This window comes from Penicillium taxi (genome assembly GCF_028828555.1).
Source record: "Penicillium taxi strain IBT 34144 chromosome Unknown utg000001l_segment0_segment0, whole genome shotgun sequence".
Classification (NCBI taxonomy): domain Eukaryota; kingdom Fungi; phylum Ascomycota; class Eurotiomycetes; order Eurotiales; family Aspergillaceae; genus Penicillium; species Penicillium taxi.
In genome coordinates this window covers 52,088-70,160 of record NW_026643203.1, presented here as the reverse complement: position 1 = coordinate 70,160, position 18,073 = coordinate 52,088, and the positions used below count along the sequence as shown (strand labels likewise).

Genomic DNA, 18,073 nt, shown 5'->3' with positions numbered 1-18,073 from the left:
ATGCTACAACGGTATGGGTTTGATGGCGTGGATCTGGACTGGGAGTATCCTGTCGTAAGCGACCGTGGGGGCAAAGCAGCCGATAAAGAGAATTATATCCGCCTGATCGATGAGTTACGGATCGTCCTAGATAGTTCCGGGTCTCAGTATGAGATCTCTTTTACGACCCCTTCTAGTTATTGGTATTTACAGCATTTCGATGTGGTGGCAATGCTGGACGCTGGAGCCGACTGGACCAATATTATGACATATGATCTCTATGGCGCATAGGATAAAGATGATGCGTGAGTTACGATTCTTTCCCAACATGAAATCTTCAGTTTATGTCTCCAATATTTAACTGAACTGAATTCCATGCTTTTTAGATGGATTGGTAGTGTGATGCTGGCCCACACCAATTTGACTAAGATCAAGTCTGCGCTGGACTTGATGTGGAGAGCCGGCGTTCAGCCATCAGATGTTGTTCTAGGAATTGGCTTCTATGGAAGATCCTATACTATGTTAGATACCTCTTGCTTCGAGCCTGGTTGCTCGTTTGCTAGTTCTGGAACTGCCGGGTCGTGTACGGACAGCGCAGGTGTTTTATCATATAAAGGTATGTTGTGTATCATTAATTGCCCAAAATTGAACGAGCGACAATTTCAAATTCATAGAATAACCTTTGAGCAGAGATAATGGACTCAATGGAGGAAGAGGATGTAGTCATTATTTGGGATGAAACCGATGCTGTGAACTATATGACCTGGGGTGACTAGTGGGTCTCGTTTAATACTAATGAGACGTTCCAGCAAAAGGTTGCTTATTCTAACGAAGTTTGTCTTAGTGGCTTAATTATTGGTCCTTAGATCAAGATACCTATGATTGGCAGGCATTAAGTGGGTTACTAGGGAAAACTGTGAGTAGTAGCGGGCTGCTCACAGGAGGGTCTATGGATACCCTGGATGCAGAGACACTTTCGCAAGACTACTCAGCTTATACAGGTACGGACTGTTACATCAGTGACTATGTTGATTGGAACACTAGTCAGTGCAAGACTGGGTACAGTGTTTTGGATTATGTCCACCAGGGATCGTATGGGATGATTGAGGACCCAGATAAAGAAAGCTGTAAAACAGGAAACGAGACCGATACCAATTCCTAGTACCGCCTCATATGTTGTCCAACAGATGCAATGCCTGAAGGCTGCAACTGGGAGGGCGAAACTGAAGGGGTGTGCTCGGGAGGCAGTATGACCTATGGTGACGGAAAGTTTGAACTGGTGGCTGATTCCTACATCGATCGAACGGGATCATCGCCCTGTCAGGCGTCAAGTGTGAGATCTTTGTGCTGCAGAACTGATTCGGCTCTCGAGAAGTGCTCATGGTCTTACTGTGGGAATTCTTGCAACTCCATAGATTATACCTTTGAGGCAACTTCGCCTTATGCAGGAAGCAGTAAGTTTCTTTTCAATTCCATAAACACCCAGATCTGAAGCTAAAAGCCACTAGATCTTGAACAGGATGACTACAAATATGGGTCTGGCGATGCGAGCTTCTGCTGCCCGTCTGAAGATACCTACGAGGGTTGCGCATGGTATGGCTGTTCGGATAACTGTCCGAGTAGTAAAGTGTTGATCACTCAACGAACCAAGATCATTTAGAATGGGACATCGACAACATATACTTCAGGGAAAAACAAGCTATGCTGTGATCCTCCAAGTAGCTCGAATAGCTGGCCTATGGATCCTGAGGACCTTTTTGAATATCCGGACGAGGAGAATGTGAGCTATGACTACACTATGCAAAAGTCTTCAAATGATGAAGGTAGGTTTTCGATAACTCACTTCGGCTAAACAAGCTAATTTGTAACTCGTTGCACTTTGAAGATATAAGCGATACCAGCGAAGACCCCTTTACGCTCGTGATGATTGACGGCGATACCAGTGCCTACGATGAATCGTTGGTAGACCAATGGACCTTCTTAACCGACGATCAGGAGCTTCGCAAAAGAGACCTCAAATTCCATAAACGAAATAACATCTTTAAGCATCGCAATGATACATTTGAAAATGTGGTAGAGGTCTTTCATATTCAATGCACAAACTTGTTTATGAATGGTTCAGCCTGCACGTCAATTTTTGAAGGTAGTGCCTCCAACAAGATTGTGAAAATGCCTAATAGTATTAGCACCGGTCCATATGCACGCCTTATCAGCTTGATTCCACTAGATACCAGGCAGACGAATATTTTTCAACGCTCGACCAGCGATGTTTACGAGCTGACTATTGACTACGATTTTGCCGCCGCCGCAGTGGAGCAAAAAGGCGATGTGAATTTTCGGATTGACTACACAAATCTATAGGCGTATTGGTATGTTCTTCCCAGCTGGAGTTCAGGTAAGTCTTTGGGGATAAGAGTGCTTATGCTGACTTAAGTGTAGGGAGGATATTACAGATACTCCGGCATCCCGGAAGCGTTGGTTTGGTGGATTCGACAGCTGGCTCAAGAAAATGACAACCATTGTGAAAGACGAAAGAGGCTCTCTGCCCCTATAGTATGACGAAACGATGAAACTCTACCATGCTTATGCGTACTGCCTAGCCATAAAAACTGAGGCTACCTTTGATATTGACGCATTTATCAACTTAGCACTATATAATCAGTATGGTTACTGCTTTGAAGGCTCTATCCTGCCCACGCCAGAGGTCATTTCCGCTTACGGCTACTTTTCCATCGAGCCAGTAGCCGAAGTATGTATTTCAATGTTCGTTATTAGAGCTTGACTGACCCCATGTTCAGATTCTTCTTACAATTCGGGCGAATGCCATTATGCAATCTTCCTCTGGCTCAGTAGAGCTGTTTTCACTTGGATTCCTAGGCATGTCAATTAAGGGTCTGATCAGCATCGGACCCGAAATGGCTCTATATGGTCAGCTGGACGCCTCTCTAAGTATCTCCGGAGAGCTCAATACAGGTGTTTCTGTCAGTTTTAACCGCATAGAAGTCTATTTCCCACAGGATGCTGCCGGGAAGGCAGATAGTAAGGATCCGGCCGATCTTAATGATAATGATAGTCAATATTACTCCTTCGATCCGACCTTCGATGCTTCGCTGACTACAGAAGGAACTATGGCTTATAAGATTTTCTTTCATCTCATCCCCGCTTAACTTGGTTTTTCCTAACACCCTGGCAGTGTCTCTCACTCCGGAAGTCCGCTTTGGTATTTCCGTTTTGGGTGGCGACTTAATGTCTGGATATGTGACTGCTGGACTCAACAACACCATTAGAATGGGAATCAGTGCTCAGGCTTCTTATTCCAATGGGACCACTTCAGCTGGTTTTTGCTACTGGGCTGATTATGTCTATTCTCTTTTTATCAGAGCAGATATGTCGTAAGTTGCATATATGAATAACGCCCTCTTTTACCCTCAGAAAAAATGTTCATATTAAAAATCTTACAGGTTCCTGGATGATGTTGCATACTAGGGGGTGAATATGAAGTGGCCTCACCCACAGATCCCCTCGAATTGGTATCCAAGACTTATATCGATTATTCCAGTGATGTCAATATCACCAAACGTAGCGATTCTAAAAGTTTGGTTGCCAATACTACGGGATCTGCCTGCTTTAGCGGGCTGATATCTTGCCAAATGGTCGACGACTCGGCTACTACTGCAGGCAATCTGTCATGTCCCATTATCTGTGAAGGAGATTCTTGCACGATTTTGGATGACGGAGATACGTCTTCTTCCACCCGGAAACGCCAGCTTGGTGTCGCGCAGTATGCTCGCTTCCCTGCAATGTTCTATAACTATGCCTGGTTCGGAGATGCTTTAATCGAAAATATGGATCAGAACACAAATAGTATCAGCCCATGGTACACCGCGACAGGTGCGAGAAAAACCTCTTCTTTTCATTTGATTCTTGGATCAGACTGACCACTTAATTTCTCACTTTGCAGGAATTTATACTAATATCCAAAATTATCTCTTTAGTCACGCCAACCAGTGGAATCAGCAAACTATGGGATCTAACTTCATGCTGCTAACCTATGCCCCCGATCCCACCGACACCAACCAAGACTATGCTTGCGGGACGAAGTCAACTAACACCGTCACCACTAAATCTTGTGGGGAGGTAAAACGATCTCTATGGTCCGTTCAGGCCCAAAGTGAGTACAACAAGAAACCAAAAGGGGACTACGTGTCAGAGCCAGGTTACAGCTATAGTATTTCTTGCGACGAGTTTCCTTGTATGTTATATCCTCCACCTGAATGATTTAACCATGAGACCTAGGATAAACTAATCCCGCATATCTTGTAATAGTTAACATGTGAGTCTTAAATTCCATGAGTCATACTATCACTACTAACCATGATGACACTTCAGGGCCGCTGAGGGTGGGCAAGGAGCTGTAAGTCACAATACCTTCTTTCAATTAATAATAAGTCGTCTCTTACATCCTTGGTAGAGCACTGCTTGTGCATCAGTTGAACAACAGAATTACCAGAAACAAATCAACAATATTGTTTCCACCATTAAGATACGGTGAGTATACCAATGGTCGCATATTTATGAAAGACGGAACAAAAATGGCTAAATATTTCCCCTACCACCGTAACTAGACGACCCAAGAGAACTAGAAAAAGCAGACAGGTTTTAGTGGTTACACCCACCACTTCACCATGAACCTATTTGATCCCACGTCGGCAACCTACCCCGGCTCTAATTGGCTAGGCGTCTTCGCCGGATATATAGACTCATCAGAAGCGCTTGCGATAATCCGCATTATTGGTGGTGTCAATCTCTTCTACAGCCCGTTGTGGCAGATTGGCTCAGGTGTCCTAACCAACGGTCTCTGTCACGTAGATGCCAACACGCAGCGAGACTTTGTTCCGGTCGATAATTACTGGTCTTACAGAGTAACATCCTGTACCTTGGTCTTTGAAGATCCCTATACAACTGGCCGCTGGAAACGGGAAGCCGACATCGAGGAAGACAGCTACACTGGGCCCGGCCATTTACATCCTAGTCTCTGGCAAGTTAAAGGTACAGTAGAGTCCCGGGTCTTTTGAATGATTAAGTATATACCTAGATAACCTGAAACTGACATTAAAATTCGCTTCTATAGAGATTCGGGTGCACAAGGACTGGAAGAAGCGTTCAATTCAAGTCCGATCTACTGATTTCGATGATCCTACCTGGCTTGAGTCGATGCTTCACGACACGGAACCGACTAAGAAAGACTATCACGTCTTCACCCCGATCAACAGTACGGTAGAAGCCCAAATAAAGGAGACCAGGGCGTCAGCTCCAACTACATCAGCCCGGCCAATCTCGCGACAGCACCTTGAAAGACATCTTCATGGGCATCATTAATATATCCATTATATAGATCAGGTGTAACAGGCTGGTGCCTGCTTTAGCATTCATGCCTGTGCCACTCATGCTCGTCACGTGCCACCCGCACCCGCATCCCTTATATTGCCACATGTCCATAGCTAGTCTCTCTCTCTTCTCTTCAAGCTTAATAAAGACAGTTTGTCGGCATCACTAGTTCTGCATTCAAGATTAGTATTAGCCCTTCGCATCAGGACTAAGGCAGAGACGTTTTTACGCAAAAATTGTCATGAGCAGAGTCAGTACATATTTGGATTACTAGACGGAAGTAACTAGAAATGACGTATTCACTCCAGTTGTCAATTGTTGAAAGATATTTGTCGACATCTAGAATGGCAGGAAATTTGGACAAGTCTGGCTTTTCCAGAATGTAGACAACTAAGTCCCATCCCTACTTGTATTAGTGTCAGAAATTGCTTGGTTTTTGTTATTGGAATGGCCTGTTAAGAACAATCTAGGTATGCCCTTTCACTAAGGTAGTCGCCGGTCTATATTGTTAGCTAGATTTCATGAAAGCATTCATTCGCCAATAGATTTCACCCTAGGTGACTTTGATCTAGGTCGGCGCTCAGTGCATGGTGCTCGGATGCGACATTTGGTACTGTTGGAACGAATATCAGCTTAGACATGTGCATGGGTTGGGTATGGGTCAAAATTCATACCCATACCCAACCCATCAGGGGTAAGGTAAACCCATACCCATATGGGTATTTTTGATGCCTTAATGCCTGATTTTCGCATCAACCTAAACTAAATTAGGGTAATTAGTGCCTTAGTGCCTAATTTTTGCCTCAATCTAGTACTAACTAGGTGACAAATATCACGTGAAATAAAAGTCTTGGCAAAAAGATGGGTTTATGGGTAAAATTTCTGACCCATACCCAGCCCATTGTGGGTTTACCCAACCCAATGAACATGTCTACATCCACTAACATTTACTTCTGATTTATAGCCGACGAGCTCACATTCAGGTACCAATGATGACTCTAACAAAGGGGCTATCGACCACACCGAAGAAGATTTCAACCGCGATGATAGGGTCCAGGCATTAGGATTCATAGGCGATCATTCAGAAATGTCATGGCTATACAAACTTAAGCGTTTTCTTAACCAGATTGACTTCAGGGAAACAGCCAATCCTTCGATATCTTCCCTGAATTACTTCCAAGACGATAGCGAATTCTCGAACCTCGACGATGTTGACACACTAGGACGACCCTCCCAACAACTTGCTATGAAACTTCTCGACGACTTCTTCGAAGTTATATATCCTACCTTCCCAATAATTCGGAAAAATCTCTTCCAAATACAATGCCGGTCGTTTTACTCTGATAAGAATGCTCACCCTGGGAGGCGGTGGCTAGCAATTCTGAACCTGGTCTTTGCCATCGGGGCAAAACATTCCCTACTCATTGATTCACAACCTCTAGTAGCCAAGAATGACCATCTAATATATTTTACACGTGCATGGCGACTCGGGTTCAGGAACGTCGCGCTACTAGACCACCCTAATCTACAGCAGGTACAGGTTGTGAAGGGCTAAAGCTAATCTTGAATTCAGAACTAGCTAGGCACATGCTGTTTACAAAATCCTTAAAGAACGTAAACAATTCGGGGTGGAATCGTGAGGTATGCGGTTTGTCAAAGGCCCGATTCCATTTATAGTTAGTCTATTTTAGTCAGCATTGGAATCCCACAATGGGATTCCTCCATTCTACAATCTATACACATACACTCTTTGGTACGCATACTGCGTTCTCATTTGCCCACTAGAATCCACTATTCCTTGGTAGTCGACCTCCATTTGACACGGTTGGTGGGTCACGTGGTACAACCACGTGATAGTTCACCAGGATTCAACCTGTTACACCGAAGATAGGATGAAAAATTTTGAGAGATGAGACGCCGTGGGCGGCTTCAAATAGGGCGAACGGATGAGCATATACTAACGCTTAGACGACTCGATTCTGCCGCGTCGCGCACTATCCTTCTTGGTGGGTGGTATGAAGAAATAGGTGATTTGAACACCTGACCTTTCGCGTGTAAAGCGACAGCTCGACTAACTGAGCTAATCTCTTTTATAATTTTTCTTTCCTTCCCCTACAATCCAAGACAGAGAAAACTGGTTGAAATTATAATGTAGCCTGGAATTCCGGGTTATTCCATAATGCTGACAGAATTCTGTAGATTTTGGAATAAATATTAATTCGGAGTCTTAGGCAAAAATCAGGCAGGGGGGGTCAGTATATCAAGGAGGTTCGTATATCAATCTCCTAACTTAAGGAGCATACCGAAGATGACTAATAACATGAACTAGACTAAAATAGGACTGGCTATTTGACAGCCATACAGCGTATGGCGCATGTTATGGGGTCTACCCCGTAACAGCTAGGATCTAGGCGTCTATCCACTTATCTCTGCGGTCGGCATTAGTCTGGATTAGTGGAACCCTGATCCTACCAGATTTAAAAACGTACTTGGAGAATAGTCATGTTCTAGTAGTGCTTCATGTCAGGCTATTGATATGGTTCGCTGAAAAGCCGAAAACAAAAAAGACAAACAACCACTTGAAGATTAGATCAAGATATGCCTGAGCAGAAATTAGACATCTGTATTGCTCTTTTCTCTTCCTTCTGGCTTCCAAACAACCCATCCCAACGTGATTGCTAGCTTCAAGCCCATGGCAAACCATATACTTGAAGCCATACCGGTGACTTTCGAAAGACCCCCTGCAGTCATTGCGCCAAGAAACAGGGCTAGGAAAGCTCCGATCCTTCTATTGCGCTTAGGGTTATATTTTGCGGTGAGTCTTGGATCGACAAGCAAGTCGCATAGAAGCGCTGTCAACACCACTGTAGGGATCTCATCCAGCGCAAGAATGCGAGATACGCATATCTGCCCTCCAGCTTGAAAGGATAAAAGGGAAATTGGGAGAACTTGTATCCATTGAATAGGGGCTCGTGGGTCTTCCGGCTTAGGGGAAACCACACCAAGCTGAATGAGAATTGCTGTCGCCAGAAGAGCAAATGACTGAATAGCAAACGAAAAAATCATTGTTGAGCGGCGTCGTGGACTTAATATCCGATGGAAGTTAATGAAAAAAATGTTGCTGGCGATAAAGACGCTAAGAGCAATGAGGGACTTGGCCCAGAGGTATGCCGGATAGGCAGGCTGACCGGAAGGACCTAGAGCCAGGAAAACAGTGTTTCCTAGGTAGATTAAAAGTCATTAGAAAGGCGAATATGAACAGTTGAAGATAGGTTTAACTTACCTGTTTGCATACTCGAAAAGCTCCCCCATGCATTGAATGACAGCCCATCGACCAGACCACCAACAAATCCACATATTATGAGAACAATATCAGTATGCTTGGTGTCTATATTAGCCCGAAAGTGACGGGTTAGAACTGAGCCCATTGTCGTGCTCTCTTCAATTGGGTTGTTAGAAAGGACAGCTGTGCTGCCCCCAGACGACCAAAGCCCAGGTGTATATTTTGATTCTTCAGTGGGAGCATCCATGTTTGAGACGAAAGTAAGATTGCCGTCCTGAGATAGGTTCCGACTTTCGAAATCTGCACCAACTACTGGAGCCGGGAGTTGTATGTTCCTTGGGGAGGAAGGGGATTGCTGCAGCATTGTGAGTTTTATTTTAATATGCTCAAGTGGTAAAGTTCAGGTAGAGATTTTGCACTTGCTAATCAGAAACGCACAATCTAGAGAATTGGGGGTTATATATGTACACTAGATCCACGTCCCCATTTTTTATTCCAATTTATTCTTTTTCTCTCATTTGGTACATACCCCGTTTTCGTGCGGCTTCGGATCAATCCCGTCCAAGGAATAAACAGGGTGATCGCCAAGAAACATAAGAGCGAACTTATAGGAGATGAAACAGGACTACTCGACTCATCCCTACACTACAAGCATACGTGTGACTCTGGAATCAGATATGCAGCGCATCTGAAATCGTGCATTCATTGAAAATGTCTAGACCACCATAATTCGCTTACCGACAGCGAATAAGGACTATTTAGGAACGAAATGCTGACAGCAAAGGAGCGTCTCTCGTTCAATTGGGAAGCCTCATCTCTTCCTCTAGATATGAGATGGATCAATCACGCATATTCGACCTTGGCATAGCCTCGGCGGGGCCTTGGCATCCCGATTATCATCGCTCTATTGAAGGCAATCCCCAGGGTCAACGAGTCCCCTCACACCCTAACTCAACGATACGGGCTTAGGGGAGAAAGGGAACAGGGAATGACTTTTCCCAGTGAAGTGACCAACTCGCTCACACCTGGTAGCCAAGTTGTTTTGGAACTCACGTGTATACTTCGGAATTGTGTAGAGTGCATGGATTACTTTTATGGGCGGGACCGGAGCTACTATATCCCCCCGCTTAGTCAATACTCCTCCTCACTATTCGAGTTCCGCCCTTGACCTTAAATGGAACTCTATGACGCCCAGAAGATGTCATCCCCGAATTTTCAGTCGCCCGTGGAGTGTTACAAGATTCGGTTCCTTCATATGGGTGTGTTTGAAGATTGAGACTGCAGATCACTGATTAGTGTCGGCCTTTGGGCGTCGGTAGAAGTCGGCGACAAGGTTATCCTCCGGCTGAAAGTTAGGTGCCAATGCTCTACATCCGAATTTTTAAGTGTTTGGGTATGATCGTTTAAATAATCCTTGCAAATCGATATGCTATAGTTTTGCCGTATAAGCATGCATGTGACTTAAGCTGGCATGTCTTAGAGTGCACCGCCTGTTCTGGGCCGTAAGATCGTGAATGCCTGTTGCCAAGGGATCGACGCATCCACATTACTCAGCCCGGTTGCGTGTTTCTTCTTTGGTGGCATCTAGGACCGTGAATGCCTGTTGCCAAGAGATCGACACATCCGCACTACTCAGTCCGGTTGTGTGTTTATTCTTTGGCAGCATCGACCATCTAGAACCGTGGATACCTGTTGCCAAGGGATCAACGCATCCACCTTATCAGTCCGGTTGTGTGTTTCTTCTTCGGTGGCATCGACTACCTAGAGCAGTAATTCAATATGATAGTTGCGCATGCGGCAGCCAGTCTGCTGGTCCTGGCAATGAGCGGCCTGATTATCTCAACGACTTTCTAAACCTAGTCAAGCGGTAACAAGCAAAGTACGACTGCTATTTCCCGAGGTATGGATGTTCTTCTTCTAATCGTCTACGGCTGCTACCTCTTCTTCCAATTGAAGTCGCTCGCGAGTATGTACAACAAGTGCAGCAATTTAAAGGGTTACTGGATTAAGCAGAGAAGATAGTTGGGACCAAGAGCTCAGTCTTTATTTTGCAAGACTAATTCTTGAAGGAATCATAGGGGATCAGGATATGGATCGGTTCAGTAGTTATGGGTATATGATTATCCGATTATTAACTCTGTGATAACTATTCCCCTCCCTAATGCCGAACGACTTGGTCAGCTGGGTTCCTTTAAGCTCTTTGTTGTTCTATAAGGTAGAGATTGTATCGTTCTCACATTTCGATCTGTGTATGAATCGCGATCGAGTTACCTATGATCCGTGCCCAAAGAGAGCCCCTAGCATCATAGGGCCGAAAGAAGCGGGTGGGGTGCTTGAGGGCACCAGACATACCGGGCATGGGCCTAGATCCTTTCATCATGAGTTTAGATGATTAAGAGAGATTTCTCTATCATTTAGCTATATAGGATATCCCTCTCAATGAGAGAGACAAATCAGACTTAAACAGTCTCAAGATCTTGACGTATATGCTTCACCAGAATTATCGTACACCTAATTTCAGCGTACATATCCGGGCCGTTCACCAGAAGTAAGCCGCTAACATGAGGCACAGCACCACGAGATTGATCACCAGCACTATAATTAAACGGACTGCTAACCGAGCGCTGAAATTAAAAAGCCGATTATGCTGATTGACTTTCATGGTGAAAGTGAGACGGTTTACACAGCCAGCTATATGTATATACATGCTAGAGTGAAAGCACATAAATTCACCCAGTTCTATGGGCTTACAGGAGTTGTTGGTGTCCCAACAAATGCACAAGAATGGTTCTCTATATCCACATGTATGGCAGACGGCATGGAATCACCACCGATACTGCACACCAACATATCAAACTTTTAGAGCAAGCTATCAAGCACAAATTCAAGGGAAGTGCTCATTGCCACGGGAAATGCTATCACCAGGATCTCATACGACCCCACCAATCCTTGCTGCGAAAGGAACTTGTCTATGCATGTGCAGGGGAGAAGGGAAACAGCCTTTTGAACGAGGTATAGACAACACATGGATATTCAGTATTCTTAGTGCCATTCTCAGTGTAATTTTCGTCAAAAACAACGAGGGGGGCAACTGGTGAAAGCGAAAAATTAGATGATTAAAGGTGAGTGTAGAATAGGGTTGAGGGCGGTAGGCGGCTTCTCGCCCAAAATCAGGGGTGGTGGGGGCCTTCGTTTTCGGCGACAGCTCCTCATCTTCTAGTTGTAAATCATCATAAATACGTTACTCTAGAATATACGTTGTGTATAATGGCATCAAAACTATCGCGATTCTTCCATAATGGTGCCGGTCTGGAGAAGACACTCCGTCTGATCCAATCCATGGCCCAGATAGCTGCGGTGTTTAGTGTGTCTAGCACCGCTGTACGACTGACCACGACCAAGTTACAATTAGCTTTGTGTAAGTTGCCATTGAGCTTCAATTGAAGAGTCTTGTGAAATCTGGGTACATGAACTGAACATGCTCACAGCACGCCGTTTCTTCCGCTTCTTTGGATTTCTCGACTCCTTCCAACGTGTTTCGACATTATTGAGCAATGGAGAGATGAAGTCTGTGGCTGGCTGTTTGGACCTGGCTCAGTGGACCTTCTTTGGACTTTACTTTGTGCTGGAGGATCTGACTATCGTAAGTGATTTTCTTGCTCGTCGGATTGAATCGAATTGACCGGGATAGCTGCATGCAATGGGTGTCTATGCTGTATCATGGGAAGAGTCAGTGATGCGTGAGGCCAATAAATTCTGGCTCTATGCATTGACTGTCTCTATTGTTGGCAGTCTTTATGCTCTTCTCTTTGCTGCGCCGAGGGAGGCTCAGGTCGATGAGAAGGTGGACGAGAAAAAGAGCTGCAAGGCTAAGAAAGCCGAGAGCACTATGATCAGTACAAAGACGGGACTCGTGAAGAAGATTGTGCTGGATAGCTGCGATATCCTGATTCCTATCAGTCTTCTGAAGTGGCATCCCATTGGAGATTTAGAAGTGGGGATAACTATGGTTATCAGCACAGTGTGGACTGGGCTCGATATCTGGTCCCAGATGTGAGACGACATCCAGGTAGAAGAACCATAAAGCCATAGAGATAATTCTTAATGCAAAGTTCAATTCATGAACAATTATTGTTTGGAAAGATGTTGAAAAAAGCAGGGTAAAAAAAATAAGGGAGAAAAAAAGTTGGACTTGCGGGGAATCGAACCCCGGACCACTCCCATGCTAAGGGAGTATTATACCACTAAACCACAAGCCCAAATTGCTATGGATGCTCATCAATTTAATGCTATATAAACTCTTGCAATTTAGTAACGTTCTTAGACATGTTCAAGCCATTGGAGAACATACTGGACTCTTTGCAGAAAAACCGAAATTTTAATTGATTATTTATCGTCCGTAATATAACTAGCAATAGATGGCTAGACTGAAATACACGATCCACTTTACACTCCAGCTATATGCTTTAGGTACAAAGGTCGTGGATTTAGGTAGGTTCTGAATATTGGAAGTGAAGGGTATGAGATGATGTATTCTAATTTCCATGAATTATTTACATCTTGTTTACTTTCCATCTTCCAAACACGTTCTACTCCTCTTTCATTCCACATTTAATCATTATGCGTAAAATCAAACTCACCATCAAGCGCAACAAGCCCCGGGTGCTACTGGGCATTTACTACGATGCCGATGCCCACGAAAATTCACGCTACGTGCTTTTCATTACACCCAAGATCCCCATGATGCAGCGGCAGACAATGGGCTCCAAGCAGCCGAAATCCATCCAAGCTATAAGTTTTTGTGTTCGCAATACCCAGAAGATCATCGAGGGCGAGATCTCGCTCCCGTGGATGTTTGAGGAGGAATACATTGAGTCCATCGATAAGAATCCTCGTCTGATTGTTTGCGCTGTTATTGGAAAGGTACTGTCTAGGAAGCAGGCTTTGAATATGTTGCCTGAAACTCCCATATATCAGGTTGCTGATCCGAACCGTCCCAAAGCTCAAGAGTTCAACTCTCGCACTTGGGCAGCTGATGCTTTTGAGAAATTGAAGATTGCGGGTGCTATCTCAGGTAACTTGCATCAAGCTCTATTATGATTTGACTTTGAATTATATGCTGATCTCTTATCGTTAGGTATGGACTGGCGCACCGCTGAAGGAGGCATTCGTGCCTACAGAGATCAGAATAAGGCTGAAAAATATTGGTCAATTGCTGCTGAAGGACGTCGAGTGACTGAACCACGAGTCCCAATTTTGGATCTATTGGTTGGAGTTGAGATAAGGTCTTAGGGTAGATGTTAAGAGGGCTCGAGACCCCATGGAAGTCTTGACCGAATGAGGAAACTGGAAACTTGATAAACTCCTTCGCACTTCAGGTTTTGAAATGTGTTCACCTTGACACTTGTGTATCGCTATTTTATCCCGGATGCAATGAATTATGTCTAACTTAACTATTGAAATGAAAGCCAAAGCGAAAGTCGAGACATCTTCCATGTCGAGCTCCAGTAGTTCTACAACCGTCAATCTTCCTTCATTCTCTCCATCACTCAATCTTCCAGTCAATGCCATGGGCATTCTTTCCTTTCGCTTTCCCACTCCCGATTTTCAGACCGAAATCATCATCAACCGCCTAGATGGCAGCATAGCCTATGTCTCCACGCACGATCGATCCTGGTCCGGCGATAGCATCTTGCCGCGTCCTAAGGCTGGGAGTTTGATTCAAACTGAATACTTTGGTCTGCGTAATCCTATCCTACGACTCTTGCAGACCTCGAGTATAGTTCCGGATGAGGTTCAAGCCACGCCGAGATGGCTATTGCGATCAGCGCGCTTTAATATACCTGCTAGTGCGGAGTATGAATGGAAGTATGCGGGAGAGAAACGGGAAGATGGAAAAGTCAAGTTAATTGTACTGCGCGCCGTAGACTCTGAACTGTAGACACAAATAGCGCAGTTGGCTCGCAGTAACGAAACTCGCACCCCCAGCACTTCTCGTTATAGATCGTGTAATGGCGGCAAGTTGGAGATTGATGACGGGGCATTGCAGGGGCTTGAGGTGAACGAGTGGGTGATTGTCGCAACCTGTCTGGTCATGTTAAAACGGGAGGTTGATCGACGTCGAAGCATTCAATTTGCAATGATGGCCGGTAGTGGCGGGAGTTGAGAATTGAAATGTTTACTCCATTCAATGTGACCCTTCCAGCAAGCTTTTGATATGAGGATTCAACCAGTAATCTTGCAATACCTCTAGAGGCATCGTCTTTGCTCCCGAAATCAAGCCTCTACATGTTTTCGCCCCACAAGTACATTGAAATGCCTGGTCCATATCCCATTCCGTACTTGGATAAAAGAAAGTCAAGGCATCGTCTATCTTCAAAGGCCGGTCATTCACGACGCGCACTTCCATGCGCGCCATGTCAAAGACCACCGATGGCGAGCAAGAATGATTGGTATATACCAAGTCAGAATGAAGCTCGATGTGAGAATCAGCTCCAGTTTGCACAGTTGTGTAGGCTTTTGATCCGGGTGTAGACCCTGTGATTGGGACGAAAAGAGCACCAGCTGGAAGGTCAATCAGGGAATAGGCTCCACTGCCAAAAGGTTTGGAGCTGCGATGCACGCGTATGTGATCGGGATGAGAGGGGGAATGATTTGAGGACATTGTTAAGATGGTGAGAATGTGAAGAATCAAGAAGCCTGAAGTTATTTATGTCTTTCCTTCCCGCCGAGGTTCAAAGTATACCTCGGCACAAGCGAAGAATCGAGAATAGCGCATTATTGTCCTTGAGTTAGATCCTATATCCTAGTAGTAATAAGTTCATTCCTCTTTACAAAGTAATATTAATTCATTTTACGCGATAATTCCTTCCCATCCAGCCATAGTGTGAGATTCTCCGCTGACTCGCGGTACCACCCGTTAAGCAGTTCCTCCTCTCCATAACCCATGTGTGGAGTGACAAGGACCTGACTACGACCCTCAGTTCCCCAGGGAGTGGTGCGCCACGCGCTATCTAGTGGTAGTGGCTCGGGATCGAAAACATCTATGGCGGCACCTCGGATTTGTCCCGCGTTTAATGCAGCCAGGAGAGCCGACTCATCGATTAAGGGACCTCTGGAAGTATTGATGATCATGGCATTTGGCTTCATGGCCTCCAGTTCAGTCGTGCCTACAATACCACGACTCCGATTGGAGAGCACGAGGTGCACACTTACAACGTCCGCATTGGCGAAGAAGTCTTTTTTGGATGGTGACAGGATAAAGCTGCCGGCTGGTAGTCCCTGAGCCTGGGCCTGCTCGTCTGCCTTCTCCTGGGTCAGGTTGGTAGACCAGGCCTGGACTTTCATGTCAAAGGCTTGCACAGCAATCTTGCCCACCTGAGATCCCAGCTTCCCCAGACCGAGTAGGCCCAAGGTCTTGCCAGAGAGATTTATTCCTAGCGATGAACCTTGCCATTCACCTCGCTTAATGGCGGCGTCGTCCCGGGCCGTGCATCGTGCCAACCCCAGTATCAATGCCCATGTGTGCTGTACGGTGGAATTGACCCCGGGAGGACGTCCCTCAGTCCCGAGCACTGGAATGCCACGGTCGGCAAAGGCTTGAAGGTCAAGGGAGAGGTTGCGCATACCGGTGGTGAGAAGAAGCTTAAGATTAGGGAGGGCGGCAATAGTCTCGGCTCGGAAGGGAGTTCGCTCGCGCATGCACATCACGATATCGAAGGGAAGAAGTCTTTGTATGAGAGCATTTTGTCCATTCTCGTTGCGGGGATCCAGTGTATCGGGTAAACTGGTGACGTCTATGCGGTGTTCAAGATGGGCGAAGTGTGGAGGTGCAATGTTTTGGTAGTCATCCAAAATGGCTAACTTAAATTTAGCCATTATGTTGGTTAGATTGTACAAGTAGAAGTAGAAAAAGAAGTTGAATAAGATGTCAAGTCAATTCCCCGCGATTACTCGCATCCTAGCCGGCTGTTTTCATAGCCGTAGTTTAGTCATTCGTTGACTCGGGGAATTGATAAAGCGAAAACACTTTTTTTTTACCACATCAATTCCTACGTTCTCGCATCTCAACTAACGTTCTGAAATGTCGGCTTGAGGATTGAAGAAATCAATATATTCTTTTGGAAAGTGAACTATTGGCTCGCGCAAGTTTGAACTTCGTTGTTATATAGTCACTGAAATTGGCCTTGGATCCCTCATCATAAGGATGAAGCCCTCCTGTCCTTCCGACCCATATTGACCGTAGTCCAGAGTGATCTTTTCCACAGGCTTCCAACCATGCTTCAAATAGAGCGGATAGCCCTGAGGGGTTGCCTCGAGGTAGATGCGAGCTTGCAAGGCATCAGCTTGAGTAGTTCCCCAGCGAAGCAAGGCTGATCCTACTCCACGTCCTTGATGGGAGGGCATTGTCGCTAGTAGTTCCAAAACTACATAAGGATTAGTACTGAAAAGTGAGAGGCGAAGGATGAACAGACCAATGTCTCGATTTGTGGTATGTCGCCTACGTCTTCCCTCGAGGAGAACACGGAATGCTGTCTTCAGATTTTCATTCCTAGGTTGAGGTGCAAACACCAATGGATCTTGAGCGGCGATCTTGGCCTTTTCACTCAATTTTGGCACATGAGGCTCCCTGAAAGTGGTGGGGATATGCCATCGACTATAGCCAACAATCTCATTCTCAATGGGATCTGTGATCTTGAGAACGTGTATCTCGGGATTGACGAAGTGCTTCATGACATACATGGCCTTGTAGTCTCGCAAGGCCGGTTGACTGGCTCCAGGGAAAAATCCGCCAAACATCAATCGATTGGCAAAGCTCAGAGTATTGACCTCGGCCAGCCCTGTGGCATCCTGCTCCGTGGCATATTCAACTTGATACATGGTACTGTGCATAGAGGATTCAAGAGCACGAAATAAACTCAGACCATGTCACAGGATGAATTTTCGCACCTCAAATACATTACAGCTCCAAAGGTTCCGCCTCAAATGATTCGTACGCAAGAATGGCTCATGCGATAACAAAAATATCTATTTAAATTATGTAATCCGCACCACCGGCCTTTCCGGGATTAGGTTCTTCACCGCTTTTGTACTAATAACCTTCACGCCTCTTGTCAAAGGTCCGATACGGGGTTTATGCTGTACGTAAGCAGGATCCATAATGTGTGTATTTAAGCGGGATTTCATCCCTAGATAGACAATCCAGTTTCGTCAACCATTCTGGTTGGACGGTCAAAAAATCTCATTTGACACCTCTTTTGTAGAAGCGATAGCAGTGCCAAGAGCGCACCCGCTTGATCAATTTTAAATTTCATATTTAATTCCACCTATTCTTCCCGACTTGAAATTAGCGCCGTAATCTTTCAAAATGAAGTATATCTCTATCCATCGCTACTATTATTTCTGGTTCATTTTCCACCTAGT

At 45.2% G+C, this 18,073-nt stretch overlaps 11 protein-coding genes across 11 annotated transcripts; 7 read left to right on the top strand and 4 right to left on the bottom strand.

The window, feature by feature from the left end:
* Nucleotides 1-270, top strand: N7495_000028 (uncharacterized protein; the record flags this gene model as incomplete). The annotated part of the gene is made up of 1 exon (XM_057202698.1): nucleotides 1-270. The coding sequence occupies one exon, from the start codon at nucleotides 1-3 to the stop codon at nucleotides 268-270; it is 270 nt and encodes an 89-aa protein (XP_057066771.1).
* An 84-nt stretch (nucleotides 271-354) lies between these two features.
* On the top strand, nucleotides 355-1,141 carry N7495_000027 (uncharacterized protein; the record flags this gene model as incomplete). Its single annotated transcript, XM_057202697.1, has 3 exons — nucleotides 355-595; nucleotides 670-747; nucleotides 846-1,141. The coding sequence occupies 3 exons, from the start codon at nucleotides 355-357 to the stop codon at nucleotides 1,139-1,141; spliced, it is 615 nt and encodes a 204-aa protein (XP_057066770.1).
* Nucleotides 1,142-1,171: 30 nt separating this feature from the next.
* Nucleotides 1,172-4,397, top strand: N7495_000026 (uncharacterized protein; the record flags this gene model as incomplete). Its single annotated transcript, XM_057202696.1, has 11 exons — nucleotides 1,172-1,433; nucleotides 1,488-1,606; nucleotides 1,640-1,802; nucleotides 1,865-2,307; nucleotides 2,414-2,500; nucleotides 2,534-2,728; nucleotides 2,778-3,051; nucleotides 3,173-3,316; nucleotides 3,466-3,870; nucleotides 3,941-4,231; nucleotides 4,369-4,397. The coding sequence occupies 11 exons, from the start codon at nucleotides 1,172-1,174 to the stop codon at nucleotides 4,395-4,397; spliced, it is 2,412 nt and encodes an 803-aa protein (XP_057066769.1).
* A 267-nt stretch (nucleotides 4,398-4,664) lies between these two features.
* On the top strand, nucleotides 4,665-5,054 carry N7495_000025 (uncharacterized protein; the record flags this gene model as incomplete). The annotated part of the gene is made up of 1 exon (XM_057202695.1): nucleotides 4,665-5,054. One exon carries the CDS (start codon nucleotides 4,665-4,667, stop codon nucleotides 5,052-5,054), a length of 390 nt encoding a protein of 129 aa, XP_057066768.1.
* Nucleotides 5,055-7,980: 2,926 nt separating this feature from the next.
* On the bottom strand, nucleotides 7,981-9,014 carry N7495_000024 (YoaK family protein; the record flags this gene model as incomplete). The annotated part of the gene is made up of 2 exons (XM_057202694.1): nucleotides 7,981-8,588; nucleotides 8,651-9,014. The coding sequence occupies 2 exons, from the start codon at nucleotides 9,012-9,014 to the stop codon at nucleotides 7,981-7,983; spliced, it is 972 nt and encodes a 323-aa protein (XP_057066767.1).
* Nucleotides 9,015-11,917: 2,903 nt separating this feature from the next.
* Nucleotides 11,918-12,707, top strand: N7495_000023 (PEX11 domain protein; the record flags this gene model as incomplete). Its single annotated transcript, XM_057202693.1, has 3 exons — nucleotides 11,918-12,068; nucleotides 12,139-12,293; nucleotides 12,342-12,707. 3 exons carry the CDS (start codon nucleotides 11,918-11,920, stop codon nucleotides 12,705-12,707), a joined length of 672 nt encoding a protein of 223 aa, XP_057066766.1.
* A 563-nt stretch (nucleotides 12,708-13,270) lies between these two features.
* On the top strand, nucleotides 13,271-13,942 carry N7495_000022 (uncharacterized protein; the record flags this gene model as incomplete). The annotated part of the gene is made up of 2 exons (XM_057202692.1): nucleotides 13,271-13,724; nucleotides 13,788-13,942. The coding sequence occupies 2 exons, from the start codon at nucleotides 13,271-13,273 to the stop codon at nucleotides 13,940-13,942; spliced, it is 609 nt and encodes a 202-aa protein (XP_057066765.1).
* A 148-nt stretch (nucleotides 13,943-14,090) lies between these two features.
* Nucleotides 14,091-14,816, top strand: N7495_000021 (uncharacterized protein; the record flags this gene model as incomplete). Its single annotated transcript, XM_057202691.1, has 2 exons — nucleotides 14,091-14,587; nucleotides 14,654-14,816. The coding sequence occupies 2 exons, from the start codon at nucleotides 14,091-14,093 to the stop codon at nucleotides 14,814-14,816; spliced, it is 660 nt and encodes a 219-aa protein (XP_057066764.1).
* A 21-nt stretch (nucleotides 14,817-14,837) lies between these two features.
* Nucleotides 14,838-15,314, bottom strand: N7495_000020 (uncharacterized protein; the record flags this gene model as incomplete). Its single annotated transcript, XM_057202690.1, has 1 exon — nucleotides 14,838-15,314. One exon carries the CDS (start codon nucleotides 15,312-15,314, stop codon nucleotides 14,838-14,840), a length of 477 nt encoding a protein of 158 aa, XP_057066763.1.
* A 179-nt stretch (nucleotides 15,315-15,493) lies between these two features.
* On the bottom strand, nucleotides 15,494-16,528 carry N7495_000019 (D-2-hydroxyacid dehydrogenase family protein; the record flags this gene model as incomplete). The annotated part of the gene is made up of 1 exon (XM_057202689.1): nucleotides 15,494-16,528. The coding sequence occupies one exon, from the start codon at nucleotides 16,526-16,528 to the stop codon at nucleotides 15,494-15,496; it is 1,035 nt and encodes a 344-aa protein (XP_057066762.1).
* A 285-nt stretch (nucleotides 16,529-16,813) lies between these two features.
* Nucleotides 16,814-17,542, bottom strand: N7495_000018 (GNAT family N-acetyltransferase; the record flags this gene model as incomplete). Its single annotated transcript, XM_057202688.1, has 1 exon — nucleotides 16,814-17,542. One exon carries the CDS (start codon nucleotides 17,540-17,542, stop codon nucleotides 16,814-16,816), a length of 729 nt encoding a protein of 242 aa, XP_057066761.1.
* Nucleotides 17,543-18,073: the final 531 nt, after the last annotated feature.